This window comes from Myodes glareolus, chromosome 3, assembly GCF_982192425.1.
Source record: "Myodes glareolus chromosome 3, mMyoGla1.1, whole genome shotgun sequence".
Taxonomy (NCBI): Eukaryota; Metazoa; Chordata; class Mammalia; order Rodentia; family Cricetidae; genus Myodes; species Myodes glareolus.
The window spans coordinates 59,855,539-59,883,415 of record NC_142028.1 but is presented as its reverse complement, the minus strand read 5'-3'; the positions used below and the strand labels follow the sequence as shown (position 1 = coordinate 59,883,415).

General features: G+C 47.5%; 1 protein-coding gene across 1 annotated transcript; it reads right to left on the bottom strand.

Moving 5' to 3' along the window:
* Positions 1-84: 84 nt before the first annotated feature.
* Xpc (XPC complex subunit, DNA damage recognition and repair factor) lies at positions 85-27,861 on the bottom strand. The gene is made up of 16 exons (XM_048438371.3): positions 27,698-27,861; positions 21,061-21,265; positions 19,037-19,146; positions 16,883-17,003; positions 15,373-15,457; positions 14,615-14,772; positions 14,053-14,173; positions 12,634-12,723; positions 10,958-11,818; positions 9,274-9,434; positions 7,126-7,207; positions 3,646-3,780; positions 3,399-3,568; positions 2,832-2,925; positions 1,993-2,082; positions 85-1,078 (listed from the first exon to the last, which is right to left on the bottom strand). The coding sequence occupies exons 1-16, from the start codon at positions 27,789-27,791 to the stop codon at positions 863-865; spliced, it is 2,793 nt and encodes a 930-aa protein (XP_048294328.3). The 5' UTR covers positions 27,792-27,861; the 3' UTR covers positions 85-862.
* Positions 27,862-27,877: the final 16 nt, after the last annotated feature.

Sequence of the window (27,877 nt, the reverse complement as noted above, 5' to 3'; positions counted from 1 at the left end):
CTCCAAGTCTCACCACACACACACAAGTCTCTGTTACCTGGATCCTCTTAGCTGGTTAAAACTTGAAAGAAATGCACAGCCAAGTGCGTTTAGGTAAATGCTTTATTTTCTGTCAAGATTTTATTAAAAGGGCTTTTTCTCCTGAGTAGAGCATATACCAGCTAAGTAAATGTATCCAGAACTGAATAAAATGTAGTCTAATCTTTTACTAACGTTTTCATAATCCCTTTGCTTTCCCTTTCTTGATTTTAGCTCATTGTTCTTGTCTTCTGCCACTGTAAAATCAATCCCAAAATGTCTTGACAAGAGATGGCCTGCCCCTCTGACAAAAGAGCACCAGGCAGTATTGGAAACCAGACTTGGGAAAAGTAAGCATAAAAAGTAAATGCCCTGGGCCTGCAGGAGAGGAGAGCAAAGCATCCCAGGTATGAACAGCATTAAAGAAGGGTGTGTCCTCAATACTCCCATACCCAGAATTTCCCAGTGATTTCTATTTAAAAAGCAAAAGTAAAAAAATCAGGCAAGGCATGGTGCCACGTGCCTGTAGTATCAGCCCTGTTTAAGGCAGGGGGATTTTGAATTTGAAGCCAGGTGGGGCAACAGATAAGACTCTCCAAAACAAACTCACATTTCCAAAGATGGGAATACCAAGGTCCAGGGTCAGAAAGTATCCCCCAGGAAAGTGTTCCAAATTCAAGAGTGGGTTCTAGGCAGCTTCCAGCACCACCTCACGGAATGTGGCTGGGCTGGCATCAGACCGATCTGCAGCATGACTTCCACCTGGCCTGTGGTCCCCAGGCCATCAGCAGCTGTCTGCCTTTCTCAGCAGACAAGAACTGCCACCTGGCCTGGAGAACACTCGCTACAGCTTCTCAAATGGGAAGAGATGGGAAGCCTCTGCCGCCCGCCTCTTCCGGGTCATCTTACGGTACTCAGGCTTCGGCTCTTCTTTAGCCTCTCGGTTTTGTGGCCAGGAGGCAGCCAGAACTCTGGCTGTTTCTGCTTGTGAGCTGGTCCCTTCCTCTTCATCAGAAGAGAGTCCACCACCCGCACTTCCGTGGGGAACTACCGCCTCGCTCTGGGGGGAAGACAGTGGAGGGGCCACAGTAAATGGTTAGCTGACTTTAAAAGGCAGCCAAGTTCCCCCAGAAGAATCCAGTCTTGAGTCTGGGCCCCTGGGAAGACAGGGTGTGGGTGGTGCTGGGAGGGCCCAGGCTGCCTTACTGGCCTTCCTCAGCCTAGGAGCTCACCCGAGCCAGGGGCTTAAGTGAGAACCGCAGGTGGAAAGAGGGTGCCCAGGCGGTGACAAACAGCTGCTGCTGTGCGTGTCGCATCACCCTGACACACATGCATGCTATTTCCAACCACTCAGTGCTTAGGCCCACCCTTCAGCACTAAGGGATCTGAGGTGGTACCTGGAGGCTGACTAGGTTAGCGGGGGGAGTCCTGGATAGAAAGGAAGGCAGTGTGTGGGTGGCCAGGAGTCAGTGAGAACAAGCCAGATGAAGGGTCCATAACAGGACTCAAGTGAACACATGACTAAAGTGTCTTCAGCAGGCAAGCAGGCAATGGGAAGGGAGACAGATCATAAAGGAAAGAACATTTAGAGCATGGCCTGATGAGTCTGCCTTAGTACCCATCAGACAACTGCTCTAGGTTCTACCTGTATGGAGATGAGAGCCCTCCCCCAACCCAGCACTGTAGACAAGGACTGCAGGTGTGTGGAGTGTGCAGGCCCGAAGCTGGTCACAGTACTAGGAATCCTGGAAGCCAAGAAGTGCAGACATAGAAGGCCCAACACACCTGAACTGCCTACATGGGGCTCTGCAGCAAACTAGACCCAGCACAGACGTCCATGTCAGCAGGACACAGGAGCAGCTAGAGACAGGCAGGCTTCCTAATATACAGCCACCTATACTGTGACGTCACAGAATCTGGGCCAGTGACTGAGTGGTAACCAGACTGCTTTGTCTACAAAGGCCCCCCGCTGACCTTGGCCCCATATCGGAGTTGCAGCCTCTCTCTGATGAGCAGTCCTCTGACCAGCAGCTTCCAGTTCCCCAGTGCCCGCTTCTCCTTTTTCTGCAGGCAGAAATAAAGGGAGGAAGGTGAAGCCATGGCATCATCTGAGAAATGTTAAGGCAGAGCCTGACATTCTGACATCTGTCTATGCAATTCAGCCTGGGGAGTCTTCCTGCCTGGGGAGACGCCCAGTGGTTGAAACACTGGCTGCACAAATGTAAGGATAGAGTTTGGGTCCCTAGAACTCACATAAATGCTGTGTTATGGGCGGGCCTGCCCGTAACTCCAGCTCAGAGGGTGGACACAGGATCCCCAGGACAAGCTGTCTGCTACCAGCGAGCCTACTCTTCCTTAGCGAGTAAGGTGAAAGAATGACCGAGGAGGATTCTAGATATTAACATGGGGCCCTCACACACAGCATGCAGATACACACGTGCACACACCACACACACGAAAAAAGGAAAACGGTCTCCCATCACAAGTCTTGCTTCCAAACCAACAAGTCAGATTTAGTAAGTAAAGTCTTTTATAATCATCACTGACTGGAAGGCAGCGATCAGGTCTAGGACCTGGGCCTTCCAAGTCAGGGCTCACAGTCCCTGAGCAGGCAAGTAGGGGACAGGAGAGTGGACATGGAGTGTGGGAGGAGCTGTTTCACCCAGCATGCACCCCGATGATGCCCTCCACTATGTCCGAGCACCAGAAGAGCTAACACAGACTTTCCCACCTTCCGGGATGCACGAGTGGCCTGGGCAGGCGCTCAGCTGGACCCTGCCATTCTCCTCCAAGGCCCTACCCACACCACTCACCTCCTTCTCCTTCTTTTCAATGATGGCCTGTTCATTCTCCCAAGCAGTCAGCAGCACATCTCGAAATTCCTCACAGACAACGTAGCCATCAGTTCTGTGAGGACAGTAACACAGATGAGCTCCCTCAGCTGCCACCTACTCTGCCCTTCCTCCTCCCTTGTCCAGAAGCCAGTGGCCCTTTCTGAGCACTTGGGGCCCTAATGAACATTCCTGGCCAGCCAGTGACAAATGACACCCATACAGGAGCAGACTTGTGAGAACCTGTACCTCTTCCTCCACAGCCCTTGCCTAAGTACTAAAGAGTCCTCAACCCTAGTCCCCACTTTACACAGGTGAGCTCAGGACCTACGGAGGCTGATCATGGTTTGGTCCCCAGCGTGGGACCACCACTAGGGGGCAGTGCTTCAGTCTACACTACTGGGACACTCATGGCACTGGGTCTGCTGCTTCCTGTTAGAAGCTGGGACTGATTAGAGAATAATGCTGACTTTAAACCCAGAGCCAAATCTGGAAAACATGTGCCACCAGCCTCAGCCTCCCACTTGCCACCAAAGGCCCCTCACGCACACTGGATGGCAGTAGCCTCCGTGGAAATCGAAGCCAGTGATGGCCTGCACGCAGTCGATGCCCAGCTTGCGGGCCACACGGTGCAGGTTGGGCAGGTGCATCTGGACACAGCCGATAGGCATCATGCTGGGCAGGAAGAGATACACGTTCCCAAACTCATTCCGCGGCACCTGCAGAGATGGGCATGCCAGGAAGTAGCTGGACGGAAACAGAGCAGCCTATTCTGGACCCCCAGAGTTGTCCTTACCTTCCCATCTACGGCCACAGGGGGCTGATATTCCTCTGTCTGCCAGTGACCAAAGAGAGCCAAGTCATTGTAGTCATGTAGCTGGGGCTCCGAAAGCCGGGCTTTCCGGGCACGGTTGGAGAAGCCTTTCACCATCTACTCCAGAGGAAACAGCCAGGTTGTAAGAAAGGCTTTCTGCTCTGGGCACTCAGTCCACACCAGGCACTGAGTGCTGTCGATCAGGGAGAAGTTGCCTTCACTAGCCAGTTCCTTCAGGGCACTACATGTTTTCAGGGCTGCCTCTTTCCTTCAGGGAGGGGAGGCTGAAACAGAACTTCACTCTGTAGCCCAGGCTGGTCTCCAGCTCCTCATCCTCCTGCCTCCGCCTGAGTCTGGGATTACAGGAGTGCCATCATGCCTGACCTCCGTGCTTAAGAGGTCAGCCCACTCACTCGTCTCTCAGTTTCCCAGATGTGCAACACAGGCACAAGCGATACGCCTGAAGCACAGCTCATGAAGGCTTTTAAGTCTGGTCCTAAGTTCTGATTTCCATCACAGTGAAAAGGTGGCCTTAGAGATGAAGAGACTAACTTAAAGTACCATGTCTTATAGGTGACAAGAGCCAGGATCTAACCCAGATAACTCCCTGCTCTCTGTAGAGTGATCAACAGCTATCTACCCTAGTGTCACCTGTGGAAAGCAGTGTCTACTCAGGACCCCAGTGCACAACAACGCCTAGCAGCCAGGACCTAGAGTCTTCCTAGGGAGGTAAGGGGTGAAAGGAGAGAAGTGGCAAACAGAAGTTACATAACAGACAAGAGCAGCACAGGCCATGAGCTAAGGATCAGCTCCTGAGTCTGGACACATAGGCTGTTCTAGTGTAGGGATCACGTCAGCAAGTTTTGCTGTAAAGGGTTACATGTGGCCTCTCTCATCCTTTAATTCTTTTCCTTTTAAAAACCTTTGAGAAAACCGGCCAGGCACTGGTAGTGCACGCCTTTAATCTCCACACTCAGGAGGCAGAGGCAGGTGAATCTGAGTTTGAGGTCAGCCTGGTCTACAGAGAGAGCTCCAGGATAGCTCATGCTACACAGAGAAACCCTGTCTAGGAAAACAACAACAAAAATTCAAAAACAAAACAAAACAAAAAACACCTTTGAAAAAAACCACTCTTTGGATGAAGTGCCCACCAAAGGAGGCACTCGGGTTTGGCATGGTCCAAGCGACATTTTGTACACCCCGTGCAAGCCTAATTCCCTAGGTATAACCTCTTAGCCACTCCTGGGGGACTTGGCGGACTTTTGGTTCTCAGTCTCCTAAAGTAGCTGTTCGCTCTGGTTAGGTTTTTACTTTAACTTGACACGAATTAGAGGCAACTTTAGAATTACCTTGATCAGACTCGCCCTCGGCCGTCTGAGATTGTCTTGATTAATGACTGATGTGAGAGGGCCCAGCCTACTGTGTGTGCACCATACCCGGACAGGTGGGTCTGGCTATGTAAGAAAGCTAGCCGAGCAAGTGAGGAGAGCTCCTCCATGGTTCCTGCCTTGTTCCCTTGATGACGGACTGTGTTATGGAAGTGCAGGCCAAATAAGCTGTTCCCTCTCGCAACCTGCTTTTGATCATGGTATTTACCACAGCATCAGAAAGCACACTAGGCACTGTTCATCTAGCAGTGTTCAGTGAGGTCAGTGGGCATCTCTTATGTGCCATGACAGCAATGGTTGCACAGATGGGGAAGAAGCAGAGCTTGCTGACAGAGCTCAGGCTGTATGGGAGGTGTGAGGAATCCAGGGTAGAATGGGAGCAGACCACAGCAAAGCTGATCAGAACACAGCTGGAAAGAAGGGGGTTGAGGACCCCAGGGCAGGGAGAACAGCTTCATCTGGGGTCTGAGTATGGTCTAAAAGGGAGGAGACAGATGCTACAGCATCAACCATGCACCACGTGAGGCCACTGACTGAACTGATGGGCAGCTAGGGCAGGTTTGTCACAAAGGGCACTGTGTCCACAGAGCAGTAACACAGGGAATGCATTTGATCTAGGAAGACGGCTTGACTGTTGTTACTCAAGAAAGAGACACTGAGGCAGGAGTCAGGATAATGGAGATCAGAGCAAAGGGAGAAATCTGGGGTCATTCTGTTACATGACTAATGAAGGGACTAGTCGGAACTGAGATACTGGATTACACACAGAATTACAAGTAAGGACAATATAAAATTTAAATATCTTGAGCTGGGCAGTGGTGGCGCATGCCTTTAATCCCAGCAGAGGCAGGCGGATCTCTGAGAGTTCGAGGCCAGCCTGGTCTGCAAGAGTTAATTCCAGAACAGGTTCCAAAGCTACAGAGAAACCCTGTCTTAAAACAAAACAAAACAAAACAAAACAAAAAACTATCTCAGATATTTTTATATATTTATATACTTAAAACACATTGAAATGCTATTTTTAATATATTTAAATACTTTTTGTGGTTCTTATACGGATACTAAAAATTGTAACAGCACTGGCTGTCCTGAAATTCACTTTGAAGACCAAGCTGGCCTCGAACTGATAGAAATCCATCTGCCTTTGCCTCCCAGGTTCTGGGGTTAAAGGTGTGTGCCACCATGCCCAGCTTTGACTACTAAAAACTGTAAAAGTGTGACTTTTACTGTGATTCCACTGGATAGCACTAGTCTGGGAGGGAGAAGGCCAAAGGCAGATCCCAGCAGGCCTCTGGGTCGAGCAGACCAGCTCTATGCACTCAAGTCACTGCTGGCAGCAGCCACTATTGAAACCTGCCACCCCTTCCCACCAAGCTGAGGGTCCACCAGGGCTCTGCTGCCATCTGACAAAGAGCAGTTAATGGGCATATAATGGCCACTGTGCTCTGCCATTGTGATTGAGCCAATGTCCAGAGAAATGGCTGTAACACCTTGCTGAGTGCATGGCCCTCACAGACAACTGACCTGAAGATATTATAGAGTCAGAGTCAAGGCTAAGAACAGGTCCTGTGAGTCCTGCTGAGTCCAGGATGTTACTAACTGCAAGGCCTACTGGCAAGTCATATCCTGTCTGAAATCTCACTTTTTCATTTGTAAAACTGGCATTGTGGTATTGATTCCTGGGGTCACTGGAATGCAACAGATCACATATAAGCAAAATGCTTGGTAAACTGTCATGCAGGGCAACCAGGTTAATAGGTTTCTCCAAGAAGCAGGGGGTGTACCTTAAAAGTAACCCAGCAGCCCAGTTCTAACCTGCTGGCCTTCAATAGCATGAGTCTCCGAGCTACTTTCTGGCCTAAAGTTCTTACTTGGAAAACCTATTTCCTGTATATGCCTTATTAATAAATAACTTAAATGCTTATCTCCTCAAACCCTGCTGAAGGCAAAGAAAAGGCTATTTCTGGCGGCCTTTCTGGCTGGGCACGCCTATCCAGCAGTGCTCCCTCATTACCTCTCCTCCCAACTCTTGCTGCCAGCAAGATCTCTCTCCCTGCAGGCGACACACTGTTACCTTGTAGGGCACTTCTCCAAGCCGCACCACTCTTGCTTGCTTCAGCCATGTATCCCTGGAGTGCAGAGTATGCACACAATCCCTAAGGGAAGGCAAAGGACACACTCAGTGCACACTGTATGGATGAAGGACCTCTCTGGGCCTCACCTGAGCCTATATTTAGTTGATGTGGGCACAGCCTTGCTAATTCTCCTCCCAGGCTTCATCTCTCACCTGGAGCAGGCCCTTCCTGCACCACACAGTGCAAAAAGCCTCACCCTCAGACTGCCAGTGCCCACCTGCGACCCTTACCCAGCTGGAGCTTTCTTCCTGAGGTTTTTTGTACCTAGCTCTTTGGTGCCCTTTTCCCAGGACTGCCATCCAAAGCCTATGGTTCGAGTTCTCTCTGTGTCCTGTAGGACGAGGTGAAAGCCAGCATGAACAGGTGGCAGCACTCACCAAGGAGTAACTGCTGAGGGCCTGACCACAGCTCAACAACATGGGGACATTGAATGTTGTGGTCAACTCAGTAGAGGACTATAGGAAACTGCCTGAAGGAGCGAACAGACTGTGGTGGAGGAAGATGCACATGCAAGCAACAAATGTCTCAGGGCCTGTGCTCAGGGCAGAGTCGCCCTGGTTTCACCATCCCGAGCTCAGAGTCATATCACAGGCCTACAGTCCTCCACTGCCAAGCCTTCTTCAACAGACATGCCCAGCACCTCTTCTGCTTGCATCGAGTCTGCAGACATCAGGAACCTGCCCCACAGCCTGGGCTTTGTTCATGTGCTTTCTACTGCTGTTTATCAAACCTGCAGCCAGTGCAGCCCAGCACAGCACAGGGACTCAACCGAGGGAATCAACTCAGGCCCACTGCAGTCCCTTTCCACCTTCCTGAGCCTCAGCAGCCTTCTGATCAGCCGGGACAAGCAGCTCATCCTCTACCTCCATGGGGCTGCTGCTGAGGTAGCATTCTCTGTTAGGGTAGAGGCTCCAAAGATGGAGTCAGATCATCTTTGACCACCCAAAGGACTTCAGAGAAGCAGCAGGCAGAGAGGCTGATGGGTGCCCTGTAAATACTACTAAGAAACACAGCCTGGAAGTGCACACAGCACTCTCAGATTGAATGGCAGCTTCCAACCATTGGAATGGCTATTACCAGTAACTTTTGGTAAGGGCAGTGACTGGCACCACTGTATACTGCTGGGGGCGGGGGAGGTGAATGCTGTGGCCACTGAGGAAACAGTTCAGTCATCACCCCCCACAAATTTCTGTGGTATGTAAAGCATGGACTCAACTAACACACAGCAGCATAGCTCCCAACAGCCAAAAGGAGGGGCCTGAGCATCCACTATAAATAAACAAAATGTGGCCTCTCGGGCAGGGAATACACTTCAGTTTTAGGGAAGGAGAAGCCAGCAAGATGACTCAAGGGTAAAAGTCTGGTGTGACCACTGAACAGGGCTCAAAGCAGGACCTGTTCCCCATCAGAGGACTCCCCGTCATGCTGGGTCTCTACATCTTTCCTGTGCCTCCTGTTTCCCATTATTTAAATTAGCAGCCTCTATGCTTTGGTCCTTACACGTCAATGTTTTCAAAAATCCCTTCTTTCGTTGTTTTCTACTGCTACTGCTCAAAATCGGTTTCTATTTTTCTCCCTCAGTTCTAAATTCTATCTTTCTTCTGTTTCTCACTTTGTAAATAACATACATTTGTTTTTATTTATAGACTTTTTGGTGGCTTCTCTTGCTTGCAGTATACAAGCATACGCAGAGCACTTTTCAGCCACTCTTGAGGACAAAGTTCAGCAGCACCAGGCACACTCACCGTTCTGTGGCCACCACCAGTATCCACCTCCCAGCTTGTTTATTACAGACAGGGTTTGGCATGCCTGTGAGTGTGCCCTCAACTCCTTCTTTTCTCTGCTTTGATGTATTAGAGAAGAGGAACACTTTTTATGGTCTTGTATTTTAACTGTCCCACATTTACATAATTTCCCTCACAGCTTATTGCTCTTAGTCTTTCACTACATACTTTGATTTGTGAGTTCTAATTTCTTCTTCACAGTACACACGTACCACGGCTCCCTCCTGCGAATACTATTAAAGGAGGAGCCTATGCAATAGGTGCTGTCCCAGGCCACCAGGACAAGGAGGATGCTTCACACACCTGGAGTAGACAGCTTCTCCACGACAATACCCAAGGACTGCAGCTGTCTCGGGGTAGATGGCCTGGAATTTCAAGAGGTGGCGCTTCAGGGCATATAGAGGGTGGTTCTTATATGTGCCAATGGAAGTGGGCAAAGGCTCGTCCAGGTGCTTCGCCCGAAACTGCAAAGGCCAAAAGGACAGTGGTGAGCATGCTCCTAGACAGAGAAGAGGGTATGAATGGGCTGCTATACATGAACCCATTCTGACAACAAACATTCCAGACCCATCAGTGACTTGGTGACATTGCCAGGCACTGTGGCCGTAATGTGTACCAGCATCAGAAAGGCATCTGTCTCCAATCCTTAGACACCTTAAGCCTTAGCAGACCAAGCCCACACTACCATAAGGCCTGACCTCAGTGACATCATCATTTTATAGCAAAAGCAGGCTCGAAAGTTTTACAGCAACCACCATGCAGCTTTTCTGAGATCCACACAAGTCTTGTACTTCATTCAGAATTCTGGTTATTAGTAGGAAATTCCACTGCTTTGAAGCAAACGCTGTTTCCCAAGCTGGCCTAAGCTTTCTCTCGGCATCCCTTCAAAACACCAAGGAGCTCCTACAGACTGGCACTGCTAAAGTTTCTGCCCTCAAGGATGGACAGTGATAAGGGCATATAAACCAAATAAACCCTTTTCTCCCCACGTTGGTTTTGGTCAGTGTTTTATCGTGGCAACAGAAAGCTAACTAGAACACCATGGAGCAACTAAGGTGGAGACAGCTGATTGGGCATCTTGACAATGCTACCTGCAGGATTCCCACTTAGCCTGTCGCCACGAAACAGGCGACTCCATATGGGCTGCAGAGTACCCCCTAAGGCAACGAATGCTATACAACCACATGCTCTTCCTATCCTGAGTGGATGCAAATTAACCTCTGGCCAACGTGGGCAAGTTCTCATGCAGAAATGCAGAGTTCCACCCAACACGGGACTGTTGTACACAAACGACCCTTTCCTTGCTGCCAGGTTTCATTCTTGACACAGCTGTGTTACATTTTAGAAGTCTCTACTTCTGCCTTGCCTGACTTCTTGGTTGGCTACAGAGCGTTCTGTGTTCCAGGTCCCTCCCTTCCCAGGAGACATGTTGTATTTGTGTGAGGTGTATTTGTGAGCTATGCATGCACATGGAAGAGGTCTGGCCACACCAGGATGAATTATTCTGTCTCCCTCAGTGGGACCACAGAGCTTGTTAAGTACCTTCAACCTCCAAATTACTAAAGGTAATAAGTAAAGACACAGACTTCACACAACCCTGGGTTCAAAGCCTAGCACTTGACCACCTGGCTCTTGAAGCCTTTTTCCAATAAAACTGTGGCAACACTATCACAGCAGCATGAGCATGGAGAGCAAGTCAGCAAGCAGCTTTCCTCCACTGTTCTTGTCTCTACTCCTGCTTGAGTTCCTGCATTCAAGGATAGACTATGATAAAGACTGTGATGGGGATGTGCAAGTCAAAAATGTTGGTGTGATAATTAGATATAATCAAACAGAAAAGTGCATATTTCTATGGCTAATATAAATGTATTCAGAAATATATAACTAAACCACACTAAAATATCAACGTACTGCTGGGTGTAGTTATGAGCAGAAAAGTGCAGTTTGATTGTTGCCCAATGTTGAGCCTGAGCAGCCAGAGTCTTACCTCCTGGTCTTCCTTCTTCTCCCTCTCCATAAGTGGGCTCTGATAGGGTCTCAAGGTCTCAGTCCACCACTCAGCATCAACCCGGCACTTGCGGGTTAACGTCATCCAGGCTGGGTCATACCTCTGAGTGACATCTCGGACCCAGCCATCACTGTCAATGCCTATAACATAGGTGGTGGGTTTGGTGGCATATCTGTAACAGGTCAAAGGTTGGTCCACCACACCGTGCACACAGTCCACACACACCCACTTTGCCTGTGGTTCACAGAACACCTCCAGCCACTGGTCTACACCAGTAGCTTTCCTATCTCCTGTCTCTTCGCCACCACTGGAAACCTTCTTGCCTCTCTTACTGCCTGAAGAGCTTGAAGATGCTGCTGGAAAGCTTGGTGATCCACACTGTGTCTTGGAGGCACTCTTAGACCTGGCCTTTGACCTCTGAGAAACCGGGGCTCTCTTCTGCTTCTGTGGGCCGGGCTCACCATCCTCATCAGAGGAATGCTGGCCTTCTCCGCTGGAGAGTTCGAAATCAGAGCCACTGCCTGCCTCTTCACTCCCACTCTCCTCTTTGTAAGACACCTTGGCGGTCACCCGCCGTGCCCGGGTGTGCGCACGGCTCTGGGTTTTCTGCTTGGCTTCCTCTTCCTCACTGCAGGAGGGCTTTCTCTGCAGACTGCTGCCTGCAGTGGCCTTGCTTCTCTTCCGTCCAGCATCTGCCCTGTCACTGTCCTCAGAAAAGGTTTCCTCTTGTTTGATTCTTTTGCTGGTCTTGGGTGTGTTGTGGCTTTCTGGAACTTTACTGGACGTTTCTGAAGAGCCTCCAGGACTCTCTAACAACGTTTCCACGGACAATTTCTTCCCCTGAAATAGTAACAAACCTTGGTATTCCTGGGCATCATGCTGTTGTGTGCCTGTAAGTCCAGTACTTGCGAGGTGGAGGCAGGATGATCAGTTCAAAGTCATCCTCAACTACATGTAGTGAGTCTGAGGCAAATATGAGCTACATGAGACTTTCTCTCAACAAACAGAGTGGGGAAGAGAAAAGGAGGGAGAGATACATTAATTTTGCCATTCTCTGTCTTATTTGTTCCATAATTTAGCTAACTCATGATAATCAGTCTCAGGCTCAGATGACATGACATCCAAGTTGGGCAGCACTGACATCCTTCCTCACATATTTCAAAAGGCAGAGTCCTTCACTCCTCAGCCCTCCACTCTGCTAATGAGGATGGGTGACTCTCCACTCGGTTCACAGGCTAGAAACAAGAGCTCAGAAACCAGTACTCTCCCAGATGATTCAGTGCACACCAAGCTCCGGCTGCTAAACACCCACTTGTGTGTCCATCTCCCCTAACACAGGGGAGCGCAAAGCAGGCTCAAAGGAGTCCAGGCTGTAAGAATACCAACTCTTAAAAATATGACATCGTTAGGCTGGCAAGATAGCTCAGTGGGTAAAGGCAGCTGTTGCCAAAACTGACAACCCAAGTTCAATCCCTGGGACTCCACACAGTGGAAGAAAAGGACCAACTTCCACAAGTTGTCCTCTGACCTCCACAGGTATCATGATATACACATAAATGTAAGCTAACTATAATAAAAAAATGATACTGGCCAATTTTCTTTTAAATGCGTGATTTCCTCACTCTTCCTTTCTCTAGATGCCCCAAGGACCTCACCTTTGCTACAGATGGCTTCAGTGGAATGGGCTGTAGAGACAACACCAGTCGGGTGAGCAGCTGCAGAGCCCGAAGAATCAGAAGAAATATCTACGATGACAAGAGAGGATGTAACAGATAGTGTAATGAAGCCAACGCGCTCTGCTGCTTGGACAGGAGAAGGGGGAACCACCCCAGTCCAGGACACTGTTGTAAATGACACTGCAGAGACTCAGCTCACAGGAAAGGTCACCACATTTTCCCAAGGACTGCCTGTAAACATAAAGACTCTGTATACTTGACAGCACCTATCACTGCTACAGGTTGTCAGAGTCTCTTCCCCCTTACCCATCTTTTGATTGGCCTATTGATTGGTGTGATTAAAAGAAAATAAAATGAAATAGTCAGGGAAGGAAACATGCTAATACAAATGTCGCCAGGTCACACATTTGCTTTCTGTGTTCCATTCTCCACACTGAATTTTTTACCTGGAGGCCACAGCTCTGAGTTATTGACCTGTGAGGCTGGGAACTGCTCCCTCAGAGATAAGCCTTGTGGTGACCGTGATACTACATGGCAGCGAGGTCTCCCTAGACCCTCACACTAGTTCCTGACCGCTCTCATCAGTTACTACAACACCTGGTGAGAGTCACACGTCAAGACCAGAAATAAGAAGGAAGGCTGTCTCAGAAGCCATGTGACCATGGAAAAGCTATTACCTGTGACTTCCTTCATCTGGATTTTTAAAAAGCAATGTGTAAAGCAGCAGTCATGTGGTGGTGGCACACATACCTAACCCCAACACTCAGAAGGTTAAGGCAGAAGTCATGACTCTGGGCCAGCTTGAGCTACATAAGAGACCCTATCTGAACTCATCAAGAGCTGAAGGAAGCAGCTCAATGGTAGAGCAAGTTTGCCACCCTCAAGGACCTGGCTCTAATCCCTGGCATCTCCCTACAAAATTGTGAAGATCACCAAAGACAGAGAAAGACTAAGAAACCACCACAATCTGGAAGAAATTAAGGGACTCAACAACTCAGTGCAGTGGGTGTCCTAAAACAGGGAAAGGCAAGGCCAGGCATTGTCTGGCTGGCAGCACTGCACCCAAGGCAGCTTCTCAGTTCCTTGGAGATAGGACTGGAATGAATTAGCATCTGCCACTAGCTGAGAGGTGTCCCCACACAGGCTGTTTAGCCTGAGGCAACCCCTGCTTCACCTTTCCCATAACTCTAAGAGGCTGAAGAGAGAAGACAATGACAATAACAGTACCTGACATATTAAGTTCTTCAAAGCCAAATCTCAGGGGGTCTAAAGAAGCCAGGTATTTGGCCAGGTATGTGAATGCAAAGTCCAGTCTCTGTGCAGGAAATAGGCATCCTCCAAGGATAACACCATATTTCATTCCCGTTAATGAGCAGTGCCACTAGAGGAGCCACTTACATAGACCAACTCCTCATCATCCCTCGCGGAATAAATGGCGATTCTCCTCTCCAAGGTTGTCTGCAGGCCGTCCTGCTCACTGGCTGAAAGGTCCGCATTGACTGTGAAGGTTCCAATGAACCTGGGGAGAGACCAAGTACTCCTTTATATAACGTCAAGAGGAAGGAAAAGTTCTAGTCTTTTACAGCCAACAAAACCAACAGCAAGTGATTCTTAGACTCACCTACCTGTATTGGCTCTTCTCAGACCAACCAGTTAAAGCTGACCACCACTGAAGACCCAACTCAGTTGCCACCTATGTGGACACCCTTTCCAGACTGCCCACCTGAGGGAAGTACCCTGTTTCCTGCATTCCCCTGCTTTAGAACTCCTCATACACAGTGCATATGGGTTTCCTGCAAGCCCAGATTCTCTTGCAGGGCAAGAGCCATCCCGATGCTTCCTTCTCCTCAATGTTAATGCTCCTTTCTGATGCTAATTGACCACTACAGAACTGGCCTGAATCAGTCCAAGAGAAACCCAACTCTAGATCCTAGCTCTGGAGAACAGTAGATGGCCTTACCATTTCACCAGATTTGAGAGGAAGATGGTGTCCCTGTGTTGAAGTGGCACCTTGATAAAGCGAGTTGGGATGATAGAGAGGCCAATGGCTAGCAGATCTGGCTCACGGCAGATGTTATTTCGATAGAAGCCACTGGCCAGCAGGCACAGCAGGTGAACCTGTGGAGGGGACGGAAGGAGCCTGCATGGAGGGAGAGCTGAAGATAGCAGGGATACTGCTGCCAAGTGCAGATGTTTTGTGGACAGGAAACACTGACTGTGCTTCTATACACAGCAAGCACAAAGGCTGGCATCAGCCATATCCCAAGGCTTTGTGTCTCACTCCCTCAAAGAATTCATCGGTTCAAAATAATAACTTTTCCTCTCAGCAGCAGCCCCGTTCACAGGCACACTACAGGATTTCCAGGTGGAGCGTCCCATCACCTGGGTCTGCTGTGGTGTGGTCAGCAGGGAAAGTGGGTAGGAGACAGACTGCTCAGAGCACCAGCTGGAGGCCAGGCATGACTCTCCGTTTTCCACTCACTCTCCGCTGCTGGGCACCCCACTGTAACTCCCACCCTCCAACCTCACCCTTCACCAACCTACTGCAACGACAGTAAAGCTGTCTACTCTCTCCCATGTCCACACAAACTCTCCACCTCCTGCCTTCAGCACATCTTTCTTCTCCACTTCCTGTAAGCCTGGCCTCCAGGGTGGCACCTAACTTCACACAGGCCTGTCACCTCTAGACCAGCTCTTCCTGGTCCTCCTCGCCATCACCTTGTGCATGTTCTCCTGAACTTCTTTATTGAAGCGCTTCAGCATCCTCCGCAGGTACGTCTCAAGCTCCATCTTTATCTTCTCACTGAAACACAGTGAGAGACCCAAGACTGAAGCTGGAAACCACAACTCCTCACCATGGCATGGGAGTCGCTCGCCCAGTTCCCTACACAAGGCTGTGCCATTCAGTCAAATCACCAAGCGGCCACCATCTACTCCTTCTCTATGGGGAGAGAAGTCCTGAGTGAGTGCTGTCCTGAGTGAATGTGTACTGCTGATATGAGCATGGTCATGTCAAGGATCCTATACCCCAGACTCATGGGAAAATGGCGAAGCCATCCCTTGCCCATGAGACTCAAAGAAATGGCAAAGGCTTCACTTTCCTTGGGGTGTTACATAACATCCCTGTTCCTAGGGATGCTAATAGTGTATGCAGGAAATGTCCACCATAGCTCCCCACCATGCTTACAGCCTCAAGACAGCTCCCCTACAGAGACTGCTCCTACTGAGATGACCTAAACTTGCTCCCTTGATCCAGCTGTACACTATAAACCCTGCCACCCTGTTTATTTCTATGTAATAACCCTGCCTCCCTGTTCAACTCTATATAATAAACACAATGAGCTTTTGGAGAATTGAGCTTTCTCTGTTCAATATTCTAGACAACCTAACCAGCTTCCTGTCCATGTGTCTGTCTTTTCTTCATTTCTTTCTTGCCCCAGTCTGGTCTGTCCCTGGAGTCATGCTGGATGCAACACTTCCCACCTGCAAACTGCTGCAAACTAGGTAGCCCCTGAATGTGGCATTTCCCATCTGTAAACCCACTCTTGGACATTGTGCAGCCCATCTACCAACCCCTCCCAGCATGCTATGCCTTACCCACAGGTCTCAAGTTCCCTTCCTTCAGAATCCTAACTGACTTTCCCCTCAAACTACCAGACTGATGCTAAATTAAAGAAGGCATTTACATGACTGTTCTGCAAAATCTTCCACCCGGGGCCCATTGATCTGCAGGAAAACCTTGCACTTCCTGAAAGACACAATGTCTCCCTCCTCCCTGCTTAATAATATCATAGTGGACCTCAGTAGTTAGCTTGTATGCTCCATTTTCCTAGGTCATCAGAGGCTACAGAGGAACTGAGCACCCTAGGAAAGGTGGGTGCTGCTTCCACAGTGGACACCATCTCACTCTTGTAGTGGTATGTGGTAGGGAAGGTGTGAGCACCATGTCAGCCAATAGGGATTCAGGTCTTGGATCCTTCACTCGCTGGTTAAGTGGCTCCTGGATTGTCACTTAAGCTCTCTGCCCTCTCATTTACAAACCTGCTCAGATGGTCAGGTAAACTGAGAGATAAACAAAATGCTCAGTCCTAGCCATGCACCTCCATCTCCCACCCAGACACCCAGGCTCTCCCCTGTGGCTTCAGACCACTCTTGACATGCAAAGGCTTTCTCCATATATCTGCTGTCTACTTTCTGGACACGAGCAAAGAAGAAGGGCCCAGCCTACCTTTTCTTACGTGCCTTCTCCTGCTCTGGTGTTTCAATTTCTATCTCCACTGCCTTCACAGGCAGGACAGACTGTGAGGTGGCAGAATTTTCTCCCATGTCCAGCATAGGTTCAGTAAGTTCTATCAACAGTAATTTTAAAAGTTAGTAATAATAATTGGGACTGGAGAGATTGTAACATGAGGGGGCCGGGCCTGCTTGTTTGTGTTTTCTGTCCTGCCTGGCCCCCCAGCTGTTTAGCCCCAGAGAAAATAACATAGAGGACTCCGTAAGTTATAAAGCTGATTGGTCCATTAGGTCAGGCTACTTATTAGCTAACTCTTACATCTTGATTAGCCCATTTTTCTGATCTATTTTAGCCATGTGGCTCAGTACCTTTTTCAGCTGGGGCAGCTCACATCCTGCTGCTTCGGTGATCTGGGCAGGAGTGGGAGGAATCAGCTTCCTCCTCCCCAGAATTCTCCTGCTCTCCTTGCATCATTTCCACTTCCTGTCTGGTTTTCCCTCCTATACCTCCTGCCTGGCCAGTCAGCGTTTATTCAAAACATGATTGACAGAATACAGACAATTCTTCTGTACCAAGAGATGGCTCAGTGGTTTAGAGCACTGACTGTAGAGGACCTAGGCTCAATTCCCAGCACCCACATGGTAGCTCAAACCATCTGTAATCCCAGTTCCAGGGGATTCAACATCCTCTTCTGGTCTCCACAAGCAGCAGGCACATCGTGTACAGACATATATTCAGGCAAAACACTTACACACATAAGTTAAAGTAAATAATAGCTAATACATAGAACAATATCAGGGTTCTGCTGGGGAAAAAAAAACACAATCAGGAATAGACAGGTAAGCCCCTGAGATGCCCAATTGTTTATCTGATAAAAGTAGAATATTCTAAAAAAGAGGTCAGAACTTTTCAAAACAGGCATTGCTCTACAAAGCCAAAGAGGAAAGAAGGAAAAAGTGGTAAGTATGGTGGCATGTATCTATAATCCAGCAGACTGCACAGCCAGTTCAATAGTAGAAACCTCACCTGAAAACAACAAGGGCCGGGGGCTGGCAAGATGGCATGCACCCAGATGACCTGACTTTGGGCTGGATCCCACAAGGTAGTAGAAAAGAACTTGTGAGAGTTGTCCTTTGAGCTACACACACATCTCCACACACACATCTCTCTCTCTCTCTCCCTCTCTCTCTCTCTCTCTCTCTCTCACACACACACACACACACACACACACACACACACACTTAAAAACAAAAACAAACAGGGATAGGAGTGGTAGTACTGTGGCAGAACACCTTCCTAGTATTGCTAAAGGTTTAATCTCCAGCACCAGAAATAATTAATAAAGGTATTACATGGTAGGAGAACTTTAGATTTAAAACAAAATAAAACAAAACAAACTACAAATTCATTTCTAATCTGGACCTGGATTACAAAAAAAATCAAACAACAGAGCTAGAAAAGGTTTTTATAACAACTGAGGGTTGTTTTTCAGTTTTTGTGTGTGATGAGGTTGCTCTGCCAGATAAGACAGTGCTATCTTCTTAGGAAAAGAATGCTACAGGACTTCCGAAACTCATTTTCAAATAGTTACAGAGAGAAAGACACATTAAATATAAAGGACTAGTTTTGCAGACTAGTCTCATTTCTTGGCAAATCTGAGCCTTGTCCAAATAAAATGCTGAGGGCGCGGGCATGGCCCACAGAAGGAAGCAGGGCCTAACATTAGCTACCAATCTCATGGTGTGGACTTGGGACTCAGGCATCTGCAGACTTCCTCCTCAAATCCTGCAGTCTGACTGGGCACCATTCACAGTCGCAAACAGTTTACAGAATGCTGCCAGTAAAGAAACCTGCCTTGGACAAGCAAAGAGTTTGCCCTCACAGCTATGCGGGGTCAGGACTGTGCAACTCTTCCCAGCTGCACGCTTCCTCCAGCATTTCCTCTGTTTAGTTCCCCTATCAAAGCCACTAGAGGAAAAGAACACAAGCTTCCCTGCTAACCCAAGGAATTTTGTCATTTGGAAGAAATCCCGATTGCAACTGTATTTCTTATCTTTGTTTCAAAGAAAAATAACAAGATCGCAGCATGTGACTGGCTCCAAATACAAACAGACTCCAACAGTTTGGAGAACAAGAGAGACACTTTACCTTCCACCTCTTCCCAGTCATCCTCACTGTCCTCATCTTCATCGCTGTCTCTGTCCACCACCTCTCTCTTTGGATGTTTCTTTGCCTTCTTGAGGTCACCTGGAGACTCCCTGTGTACAGATCAAAGATGTAAAGGCTCACATATCCTGGTGTCACACCCAGCATATGCAGAATCTACAGGATTTCTTCTCCTGTTGACTGTTGCAATCATATCCATGAAGATGATGGACAGCCAGCTCTCAGAGTCCTAAGCTATGAGGTGGAAAGAGCTCAAGTATAAGGTTACTCTGCTACAAAGCAAGACCTCTGTTTTTAAAACAAATCCAGAACTTATTCACTCACAATTCATATGGGGAAAAAATGCTGTGCCTTGAAATGGTGACAGCAAAATTAAAGCCACACAGTCACAGGAGTCTCAGAAAGCTGAGGTAACTGTACACGCATGCACATAGCTAGAGGCCAGAAGAAGAGAGCGGCCTGTGAACCAACTCAGAGAATGCTTTTCTACCGTTATGTAGCCCAAGGACGCTGAAGTTGGCACAACTCAAAACAGGGTAAGTAAGGTGTGATCACACATGGACCCATAACCAGGATCAGGCTGGGGAGCTGCTAGTAGGGGAAACCATTGCAGATAAGCAGCTAGCTAGACAGCATGCAAGGTAAACAGTTGCTAGAATGTTGACATATTTCTGCAGATTCATGTATAAATCCCTTCTCAGTTCTGGGTAAACATTATGATACTTGGTATCAAGAGGAAAAACAGCCAAGATTTTTTAGCACAGGCATTTAAAATGACCTCAATCTTGAGCTCCAATAACATTTTTGGTTTTGTTTGTTACTTTTTCTCAATGTCACGGCAACAAAATTTCTCTCATGTCAAACAGTAGAAATACTTCTAAACTACAGGTTGGAGCAGTCAACCCTCAAGTAAGAGAAAAGGGGCTCCAGAGTGTTTCTTGGTAGCTCTTGACCTATCTTTGTGTGAATAGCCCCAGAGATGGAATTCAACACCTGAGGGGGGAAACCAGGAAGTGTATGAACCACGGAGAATCTGTCTGCTTCCCCTTGCTCTTCTGTTGGCCCACTACTGCCCTCTGCTGGAATGTTCTCCCATCATGGACAGCAGGTTGGATTGATCTAGATGCAAAGGAACCCTACCCAGTTTTCCTCTATTCATCTGCCCTTCAGCTTGCTAAGGCTGGATAATGAACTAGTCTCATGTTCACTGTCCCTCATACCAAAATACGAATATTCATCTACCACAAAGGCACTCAGCATTTGGCAAACTACAGGCCCAGCCCCAGATGCCACAGGCTCTATGAACACAAATGAAGCTCACAGTTCTGGCTGAGATCAGAGGGGTCACGGGATTGATGTAACTGTCATCTGGCAGACATACCACACTCTTCAGCAGCAGTTGGACACAGAGCAGAAAAGACCAAGAACTTGTGGAAACTAGAGCTGATGGCCTCCGACAAGCATCAGAAGGGATAAAAGGACTCCAGGTAGAGGAGAACAAGAGCACAACACAGGGGAACAGGGCCTGGAAGTACAGCTCAGCGGTTAGTGCTTGCTTACAACACAGGAGGCCTCGGGTCTGATCACCCAAACTATGAAGAAATAAAATAAACAAAACTAAGGGTAGCAAGGGACAAGAATGTGCCAGTGAAGGTTCAAAGTCCAATTGGGCAGCAGTTGCCAGTGCCAAAAACCGGGATGGCAGCAAGTCTCTCGCCTCTCTGCTGAGTATCTGTGAAGTTGAAAGAGCACTGGGCCAAGAATCAGGAACCCTGAATTCTGTTCCTGAGTGTCCTATTAGTTAGCTGTGTAACCAGAAATAAACAAAGCACTCTGTGAGCTGCCACTGAACTCACCAGAAAACTGAGATCTCCAGCTCCTGCTGGTCTGGCTCTCTCTGGAAATGCTTAAAGAGCCTCCTTCTTCCCCATTCCCTCAGAGAGCGAAGGACAACTGCCATTATCCTCGACTCTCTGATGGGAACGCCCCATGCTTAGCTATCTCACCTGAAATCGTCGTCTCCATCACTGAGGGCTTCCTCCTTCGGAGCCTTCAGATTCTTAGATTTAGCAGTGGCTTTGGTTGCTTTCTTTTTTGCAGGTCCCTTTCCGGGGTCTCCTGGATGACTACAGCCTCTCTTCCTCTTTCCTTGAGAAACTCTAGAGACAAGGCACTTCTTTGAGGGTTTCTGTTTCTCATCTTCAAAGTCATCTAGGTAACAACACAGAGCAAGAGGTGGTTGGGGAGAGGGAGGCAGTGCGACGGGCAAGGGTCCCCATCACCATATCTCTGTCACCCATCTCATTCACCACCCTGTGTCGAGGCAGCACACAGTGCTCAGCTTTCTCTATGGTCACAATAAAAACCATAGTTGAAATGCAGAGCCCCGTGTATGGGAGGGAAGTGCCACCGCCAAGCTATACTACCAGAAGACTTTCGTATTCTACTTCTCCTAAACAGCAACCTCCCTATGACTAAAGCTATGAATTCCAATCTCAAAGGAAATGTAAGGAGAAATACTGGAATCCACACCTTGCTCATCAACCACCTGCCAAGACCTAGTAGAATCTACTACTCTCAGGGGAGACACTTCCAGTTCACAAACTTCTTTGCACCTTACTTTACCAATCTGTTCCTGCCATATTGGAAACCAAACTCTGCTCAAAGCACATTGCAATGTAACCTAGATGGAGCTGCTATACCAACCGCCTCAGCAGACTCGAGAGTTGGAATAGGACTGACGTTTTTAAACTACTTGGTATCCTACCGGTGTTCAGATACCAAAAGGTTTTTGATTTCTGAAATATCTGTATTAACTTTACAGGTTGAAATGATCAACAAATCCAAAGGAGAAACAAAGCCTTCCCACAAATTTGCTTCAATGGACTTTAGGAAGTAACATTAATTAGCTTTGATTAAGACTCCAAAAGGGGCTAGGTGGTGGTGGCACATGCCTTTAATCCCTGTACCCAGGAGGCAGAAGCAGGTGGATCTCTGTGAGTTTGAGGCAAGCCATCTACAGAGTGAGTTCTAAGACTGCCAGAGCTATACAGAGAAACCCTGTCTCAAAAAAAAAAAAAAAAAGAAAGAAAAAGAAAAAAGAAAGGAGGAAAAAGAAAAGACGACAATGACTCCAAAATGGAGTGCAGAATTAAGCTGAAATATCAAATTAACAAATTCCTGTCATTCATGGTCTGTTCTGATGACTCTCTGGGCATGTATTCATAGTCTCAGAAAATGTATTTTTGCATGAATTGTAATTTAATTCAACTAAAAGTCACACTAAACAAATATTTGTTTTTATGCTAGGTAAATGACTAATTCTTCTGTCCTTTTTTTTTTTCTTTAAGATTTCAAAGACAGGGTTTAAAACTTGTGGTGATTCTCCTGCCTCAGCAATGTCCATGTTTTAAACACGTTGATCACAATAACGAACAAAACACTGAGTAAACCGTTTCTGGGCACCAACAAACTTGTCCTTTGAAAGGCACAGAGGCTGCTTCTGTGTTTGGAAAAGTGGAGGATGTAAAGGGAATAGAATTCGATGATGCTTATTGTTTCTATTTCTGTGACAAATGCCATTGCCAAAGCAACTCGGGGAGTCGGGGAAACACTTCCACCAGCACTGTGTGTCAGGGAAGGAAGTCAGGACAGGAACTCAAACAGGGCAGAAACCTGGAGACCCAGGAGCTGATGCAGAGGTATCAAGGGTTGCTGCTTTCTAGCTTGCTCCCCATGGCTTGATCAGCTTGCTTTCTTATGGAAGGACTACTGGCCAGGGAAGACACCAACCACAGTGGGCTGGGTCCTCCCACATCAATCATTAATTAAGAAAATTCCTTACAGCTCTGTCTACAACTGGATCTAATGGAGGCATTTTTTAAATCGAGGTTCCCTCCTCTCTTATGACCTTAGCTTGTGTCAATCTGATATAAAACCATCCAGCACACTTATAGTTATCAAATTTTCCCCAAACTCTGAATATCCTGGGGAACATGGTGGTATTTACCTGTGATCCAAGCACTAATGGTGTAGGAGGCCCTTCTGAGTTAATGGGCCAGGCAGTGTTTTAATTAATACAATTTCTGTGTGATTATTTCGGGTGTAATCTAGTGAGGTGGCCGGGACACCAAGCAGTCCGCCGGCCCAGGTACAAGCTAGCCAGGCGGCCAGGATGCAGCCTCCTCCTCCTTACTACACACTAAGAGAATGAGGAAGAAGATTGCCAAAAAGTCATAGGCCAGCCAGGGCAACAAAGCAAGAACCTGTCTCAAAAATTAAACCAACCAAATCAAACCAAAATACCCTGAATATCCTACCATGAAATGATTAACTCACCCTATGAAATGTAACTTTTTGTTGTTGTTAAGGTGGATGTGGTGAGCCCACAAGTATTATACAGTAAATGTACAGCTGACAGATCTATTGACTATCCACGAGAAGTGTATACACACTCTCTACTTGGACTAGCCTGTTTTTGCACAGCTATGGGGACATCTGTCCTTTGGATAAGTCACTGTCAATTTTGTAAAAATCTTGTGAAATTATGGCATTTCCCTCTTCTATAGTCTCCCAGCAGTGTATAAACCTGACTTTTCCTGTAGGGCAACTGGATACCTCCGCCCACACCATGAAGCCATGGTGTGAAAAGGATTCAGTCAAGTCCTTGTTCTCACAGCCAAAAACTACATAAAAATATTTCCCCACAAACTTATTTTATTGACAGTAATCACTGATAAGAAAGGAGCCTCATACAGGAGGTAATATGTCTGCTCTAACAGCAGACTGAAGAAGATGTAACCTACTGGTCTTCTGCTCTGACTTAACAGGCTACTAATATTCTGTATTTACCCTTTACTTTAGTTTTAACTAATATAGGATCATAACCCAGGAAATTAACTGTTTATATAGGAAAAATGCCTGAGTTGCTAAACCTAGCTTCAAAGAGAAAAATTCCCAACTGGGCACTCTGCTGCAGTCAAAAGCCCAGAAGAGATTCCTTTTAACTTAGCCAGCAAGACGCTTATGCAAATCAAGCCTGCAGGTTAGTACAGCGGCCAAGGCTATGTTCCCAGTCGCAGGGGGACGTCAGAGCCACAGCCACAGCTACTCCCATCCCTCCCTCCCCCTCTGACTTAAGGTGCCTCCTTGCCAGATACACCATACAGCCTATGGGATTGGTTTTTTTTAATCTTTTTTTTATTTATTATGTATACAATATTCTGTCTGTGTGTATGTCTGCAGGCCAGAAGAGGGCACCAGATCTCATTACAGATGGTTGTGAGCTACCATATGGTTGCCGGGAATTGAACTCAGGACCTTTGGAAGAGCAGGCAATGCTCTTAACCACTGAGCCATCTCTCCAGCCCCCAGCCTATGGGATTGTTAACTTGTCTGAAACTGAAAGCTTTGTGGAGATCACCTCTTTTTTACCCTTATGCCCCATGCTTTTTTTCGCTTCTTTCATCTTCCCCTAAGAAATAAAGAAACATGTAGGAAAAATGTACCTAAGTCGGTTAGTTCATTCTACCCCTCAGATCCCGTTCCCATGCCAGTCTTCACTTGTCATAGATGTCCAATTCTGAACCCTGAGAGAGTGCTGAAACTGGTACTCGGTAGCTTTTGCTCTCTCTCTCTCTCTCTCTCAATCCACCTGTCTGCTGACCCTCCTGAGTGCTAGGACTAAAGGTGCACCACCAAGCCTGGTTTAATTAAATCATTTTTAAGATAAAGGAAAAAAGACACAGCATGATATTCATCATGAAATGTTGTCTTGGCTGGGTGTGAAAACGCACAGATGGCGAGGATCTGCAGTGGTAAACCCTAGAGGGCGGAAACAGGTGGCTTTTGGTATTCTCTGCTGTGTATGGTCTGCATGATGCAGGGGAGTAGGGAAGTCTCTCAACACATCTTCAGAATAGTTTCCAAAATTAAAAGTTATCTAGCAGACCAAATCAGTCTCCTTGAGCTCAATGTTATTTAAGAATTACCACTGAGGCAGTAGAGCAGTGGTGGCGCACGCCTTTAATCCCAGCACTTGAGAGGCAGAGGCAGGTGGATCTCTGTGAGTTTGAGGCCAGCCTGGTCTATATAAGAGCTAGTTCCAGGACAGGCTCCAAAGCTACAGAAAAACCCTGTCTCGAAAAAAACCAAAAACCAAAAAAAAAAAAAGAGATTTACCACTGTGGCTTTCTCATCTAGCTACTGAGACTTAGCTTCCCATTCCCAAGGCTTTTAGGATGAATACATTCCTTAGTTTTATCTTCAGGTTGAAGTACCTGCCCTGCAGCCATCTCAATTTCCACCACTCACCTCTTCACATTGTGTCGAGCCAAGAGTCTTTAAGCATCCTGTTTTGCACAGGACCCTCCCACCACCACCACCACCGGACTTCCTATGAAGAGCTCAAAATCACAAACAGTAACCGACGACAGTACTTGGATACCAATACTGCCTCTTCCCCAGACCCATGGCAGTCTGATTAGAGCAACTATATTTACTCATCACCACGTGAATTTACTTTTCTTGTTTTTCTTTCTGTTTAAATCTTGTTATGTTAACCTTATTTGCCTCCCCCAAACAGTATCAGCATCCTAATAGCAGGGCCCTTGCCTGCTTCTTTTTTTTTACTAGTACACTCCCAGTACTTAGAGCAGTGGCTGGAAATCTCTGAATACATAGAGAAACTAATGAATTTTCCAATGAAGACATTAACAGAGAAAAAGAAACCATGACGAGGAGCCTGCTCAGCAACAAGGTGGGTGATGATTTTCTTCATCCCCAACTATCAAGTGAAGCCAAACCCCATCTTCATTTGCATGCCCAGGCATGCTCCTCAAATCTGTGTAGAAACTACCTGAGTGGCGGATACCACATAGCAGATACTCAAGAAATGTCCTAAATGAGTACATGAACAAGGTGAAGCTTAAGAGTGGAGAAAGCAAACTCCTCTAAAGTTTAGGAAATACTATTATTTCCTAGTAGACGATGAATTTATAATCGGTACCTAATCCGATGCCAGTGTTGCAGGAGCCATGGGGTGGATGTGGGGGCCACTAAACTAGCCAAGTTTTCCTATCTAGCTATTTTAGAAGGTCTAGCCATCCTTTCTCTACCAGCATGCAGTTGCATATTTTAAAATGTTCTTGCAGGACAAAAGATATGGCTCAGCAGTTAAAAGCACTTGATGCCCCTCCAAGAGAAGTCATTAATTTCCAACATCTAAATGGCAGCTTACAACCTTTTGCAACTCCAGTTCTGGGGGATCCAACACCCTCATCGATCTAGCCTCTGTAGGCACAGGCCACACATGCTGCACAGACATGTATGCAAGCAAACACCCATATGCGTAAAAAAATAATTTTTTTTCAGGGATGAAAACAAAAGGAAGAACAAAATAGGATATGAAGGGAAATGAGCCTTGTTTTTATGACGCTCACATTTTACTCAAGCAATCAGAAATGAAGATCCCTGAGATCTCATTCTCTAGAATAGAGGCTGACAGAGCAGTAACTGTGATTCTGTGGTAGAGAGTAACTAGACATGACTACTTTAAGAAGATCATGGAGTGGAGTGTCTCAGACCTCAAGTAGAGAAGAAATTAGCCCCAGCAACTGTCACGAAGAACATTCTACTAAAGAAACACCAAAGCCCAAGCCTCCAGAAAAATAAACAGTATATCTGAAGAACAGAAAAGCGGTCACTAAGAGCCAGGCATGGTAGCATCTGTAAACCCCGTGATCAACAGGTTGAGAGGGAAAGATCCAGAACTCCAGGCCAAGACCGCTGTTTAAAATAAACGGGAGGCCACCCTAACCCCCACCGCGGGCTCCTGAGTCGGCAGATTAAGCATTTTATAAATTGTATTTTAAATACATGTTTTAAACTTGTCAAAAAAAAAATAAACGGGAGGAAGGCAAAATTAGAGTATCTGAAAAGAAGACATGCTAAGTGAGGTAGATGCTATAAATGGAGAACAGAAGTTCATGAAGTAAGACCGAGGAATATGAGGTTTTGGTCTTGTTCTACATCATCGGGCTGCTGTATGGAGACCCGATGCAGAGGGGAGGCCAGAAAAGAGGCAACTTCACCCACTCAACAGAAGCACAACATGGACAGGATATCCAGCTATGGAATAAAGAGAATTGGGGACAGATTTCGGTGATTCCGAAGCGGAACTGAACTTGCCGACGAACTGGAAGTTAAGAAAAGGAGGGTTTTAATAGGTGGGTAAAGGGGTGATTCATTGAGATGGGACAACTGGGGAAAGGATATGTTTAAGGGAGAAACTGTAGTTTTTACTTTGTTCAAGACTAAGATAAGAAGCGCATCCCAAACCTGGGGCCGGACTTACAGTGGATGCAACTTGGAAAGAGATTCTCGCACTACAAGGTCTCCCTCGGTCCTAGTTTTGGTGTCTCTGAGCCACCGGGAAATTGCGACGCTTTCCCGCTAGGCCCTCAACACTTGCCAAGAGGCTGGACTTGGCCCTTGGGGGTTACGGTGGGGTCAGGGCTGATTGTGGAGGCCCTGGGGCGCCGCGCATCCGGCCGTGGAAACCGAGCTGCAGACGCAGATCCGCCCCGTCGCCCGCCCTAGCCTCCGCCACCATCGCTTTGCACTGCCGCAGACTCGGTCTCTCACCCGCCTCGCTCTCCTCGTGCCGGGCTGCTTTGTTGTCCTCGGCTTCCCGGCCGCGCCCCCGCCGTCTTCCACCTGCACAGCGCTTTCGAGCCATGCTGCCCGACAGCGTCACTCGGGACTCCCGCGTAGGGCTGCAGCGAGTCTCTGCGTGCTCATTCCGCCCCGAGGCGGGCCATATCT

Bases quoted from the DNA above. Each gene is read 5' to 3' on its own strand.
- Xpc (XM_048438371.3), bottom strand. From the start codon at position 27,791: ATGGCTCGAAAGCGCTGTGCAGGTGGAAGACGGCGGGGGCGCGGCCGG. The intron at 14,174-14,614 runs GTAAGGCCATCT...GTCTCTCCCCAG, and splicing joins CTCTCAAATCTGGTGAAATG to GTTCATTGGAACCTTCACAG. The intron at 3,569-3,645 runs GTAAGGACAACT...CCATCTCTGCAG, and splicing joins CTGTGGCCGTAGATGGGAAG to GTGCCGCGGAATGAGTTTGG.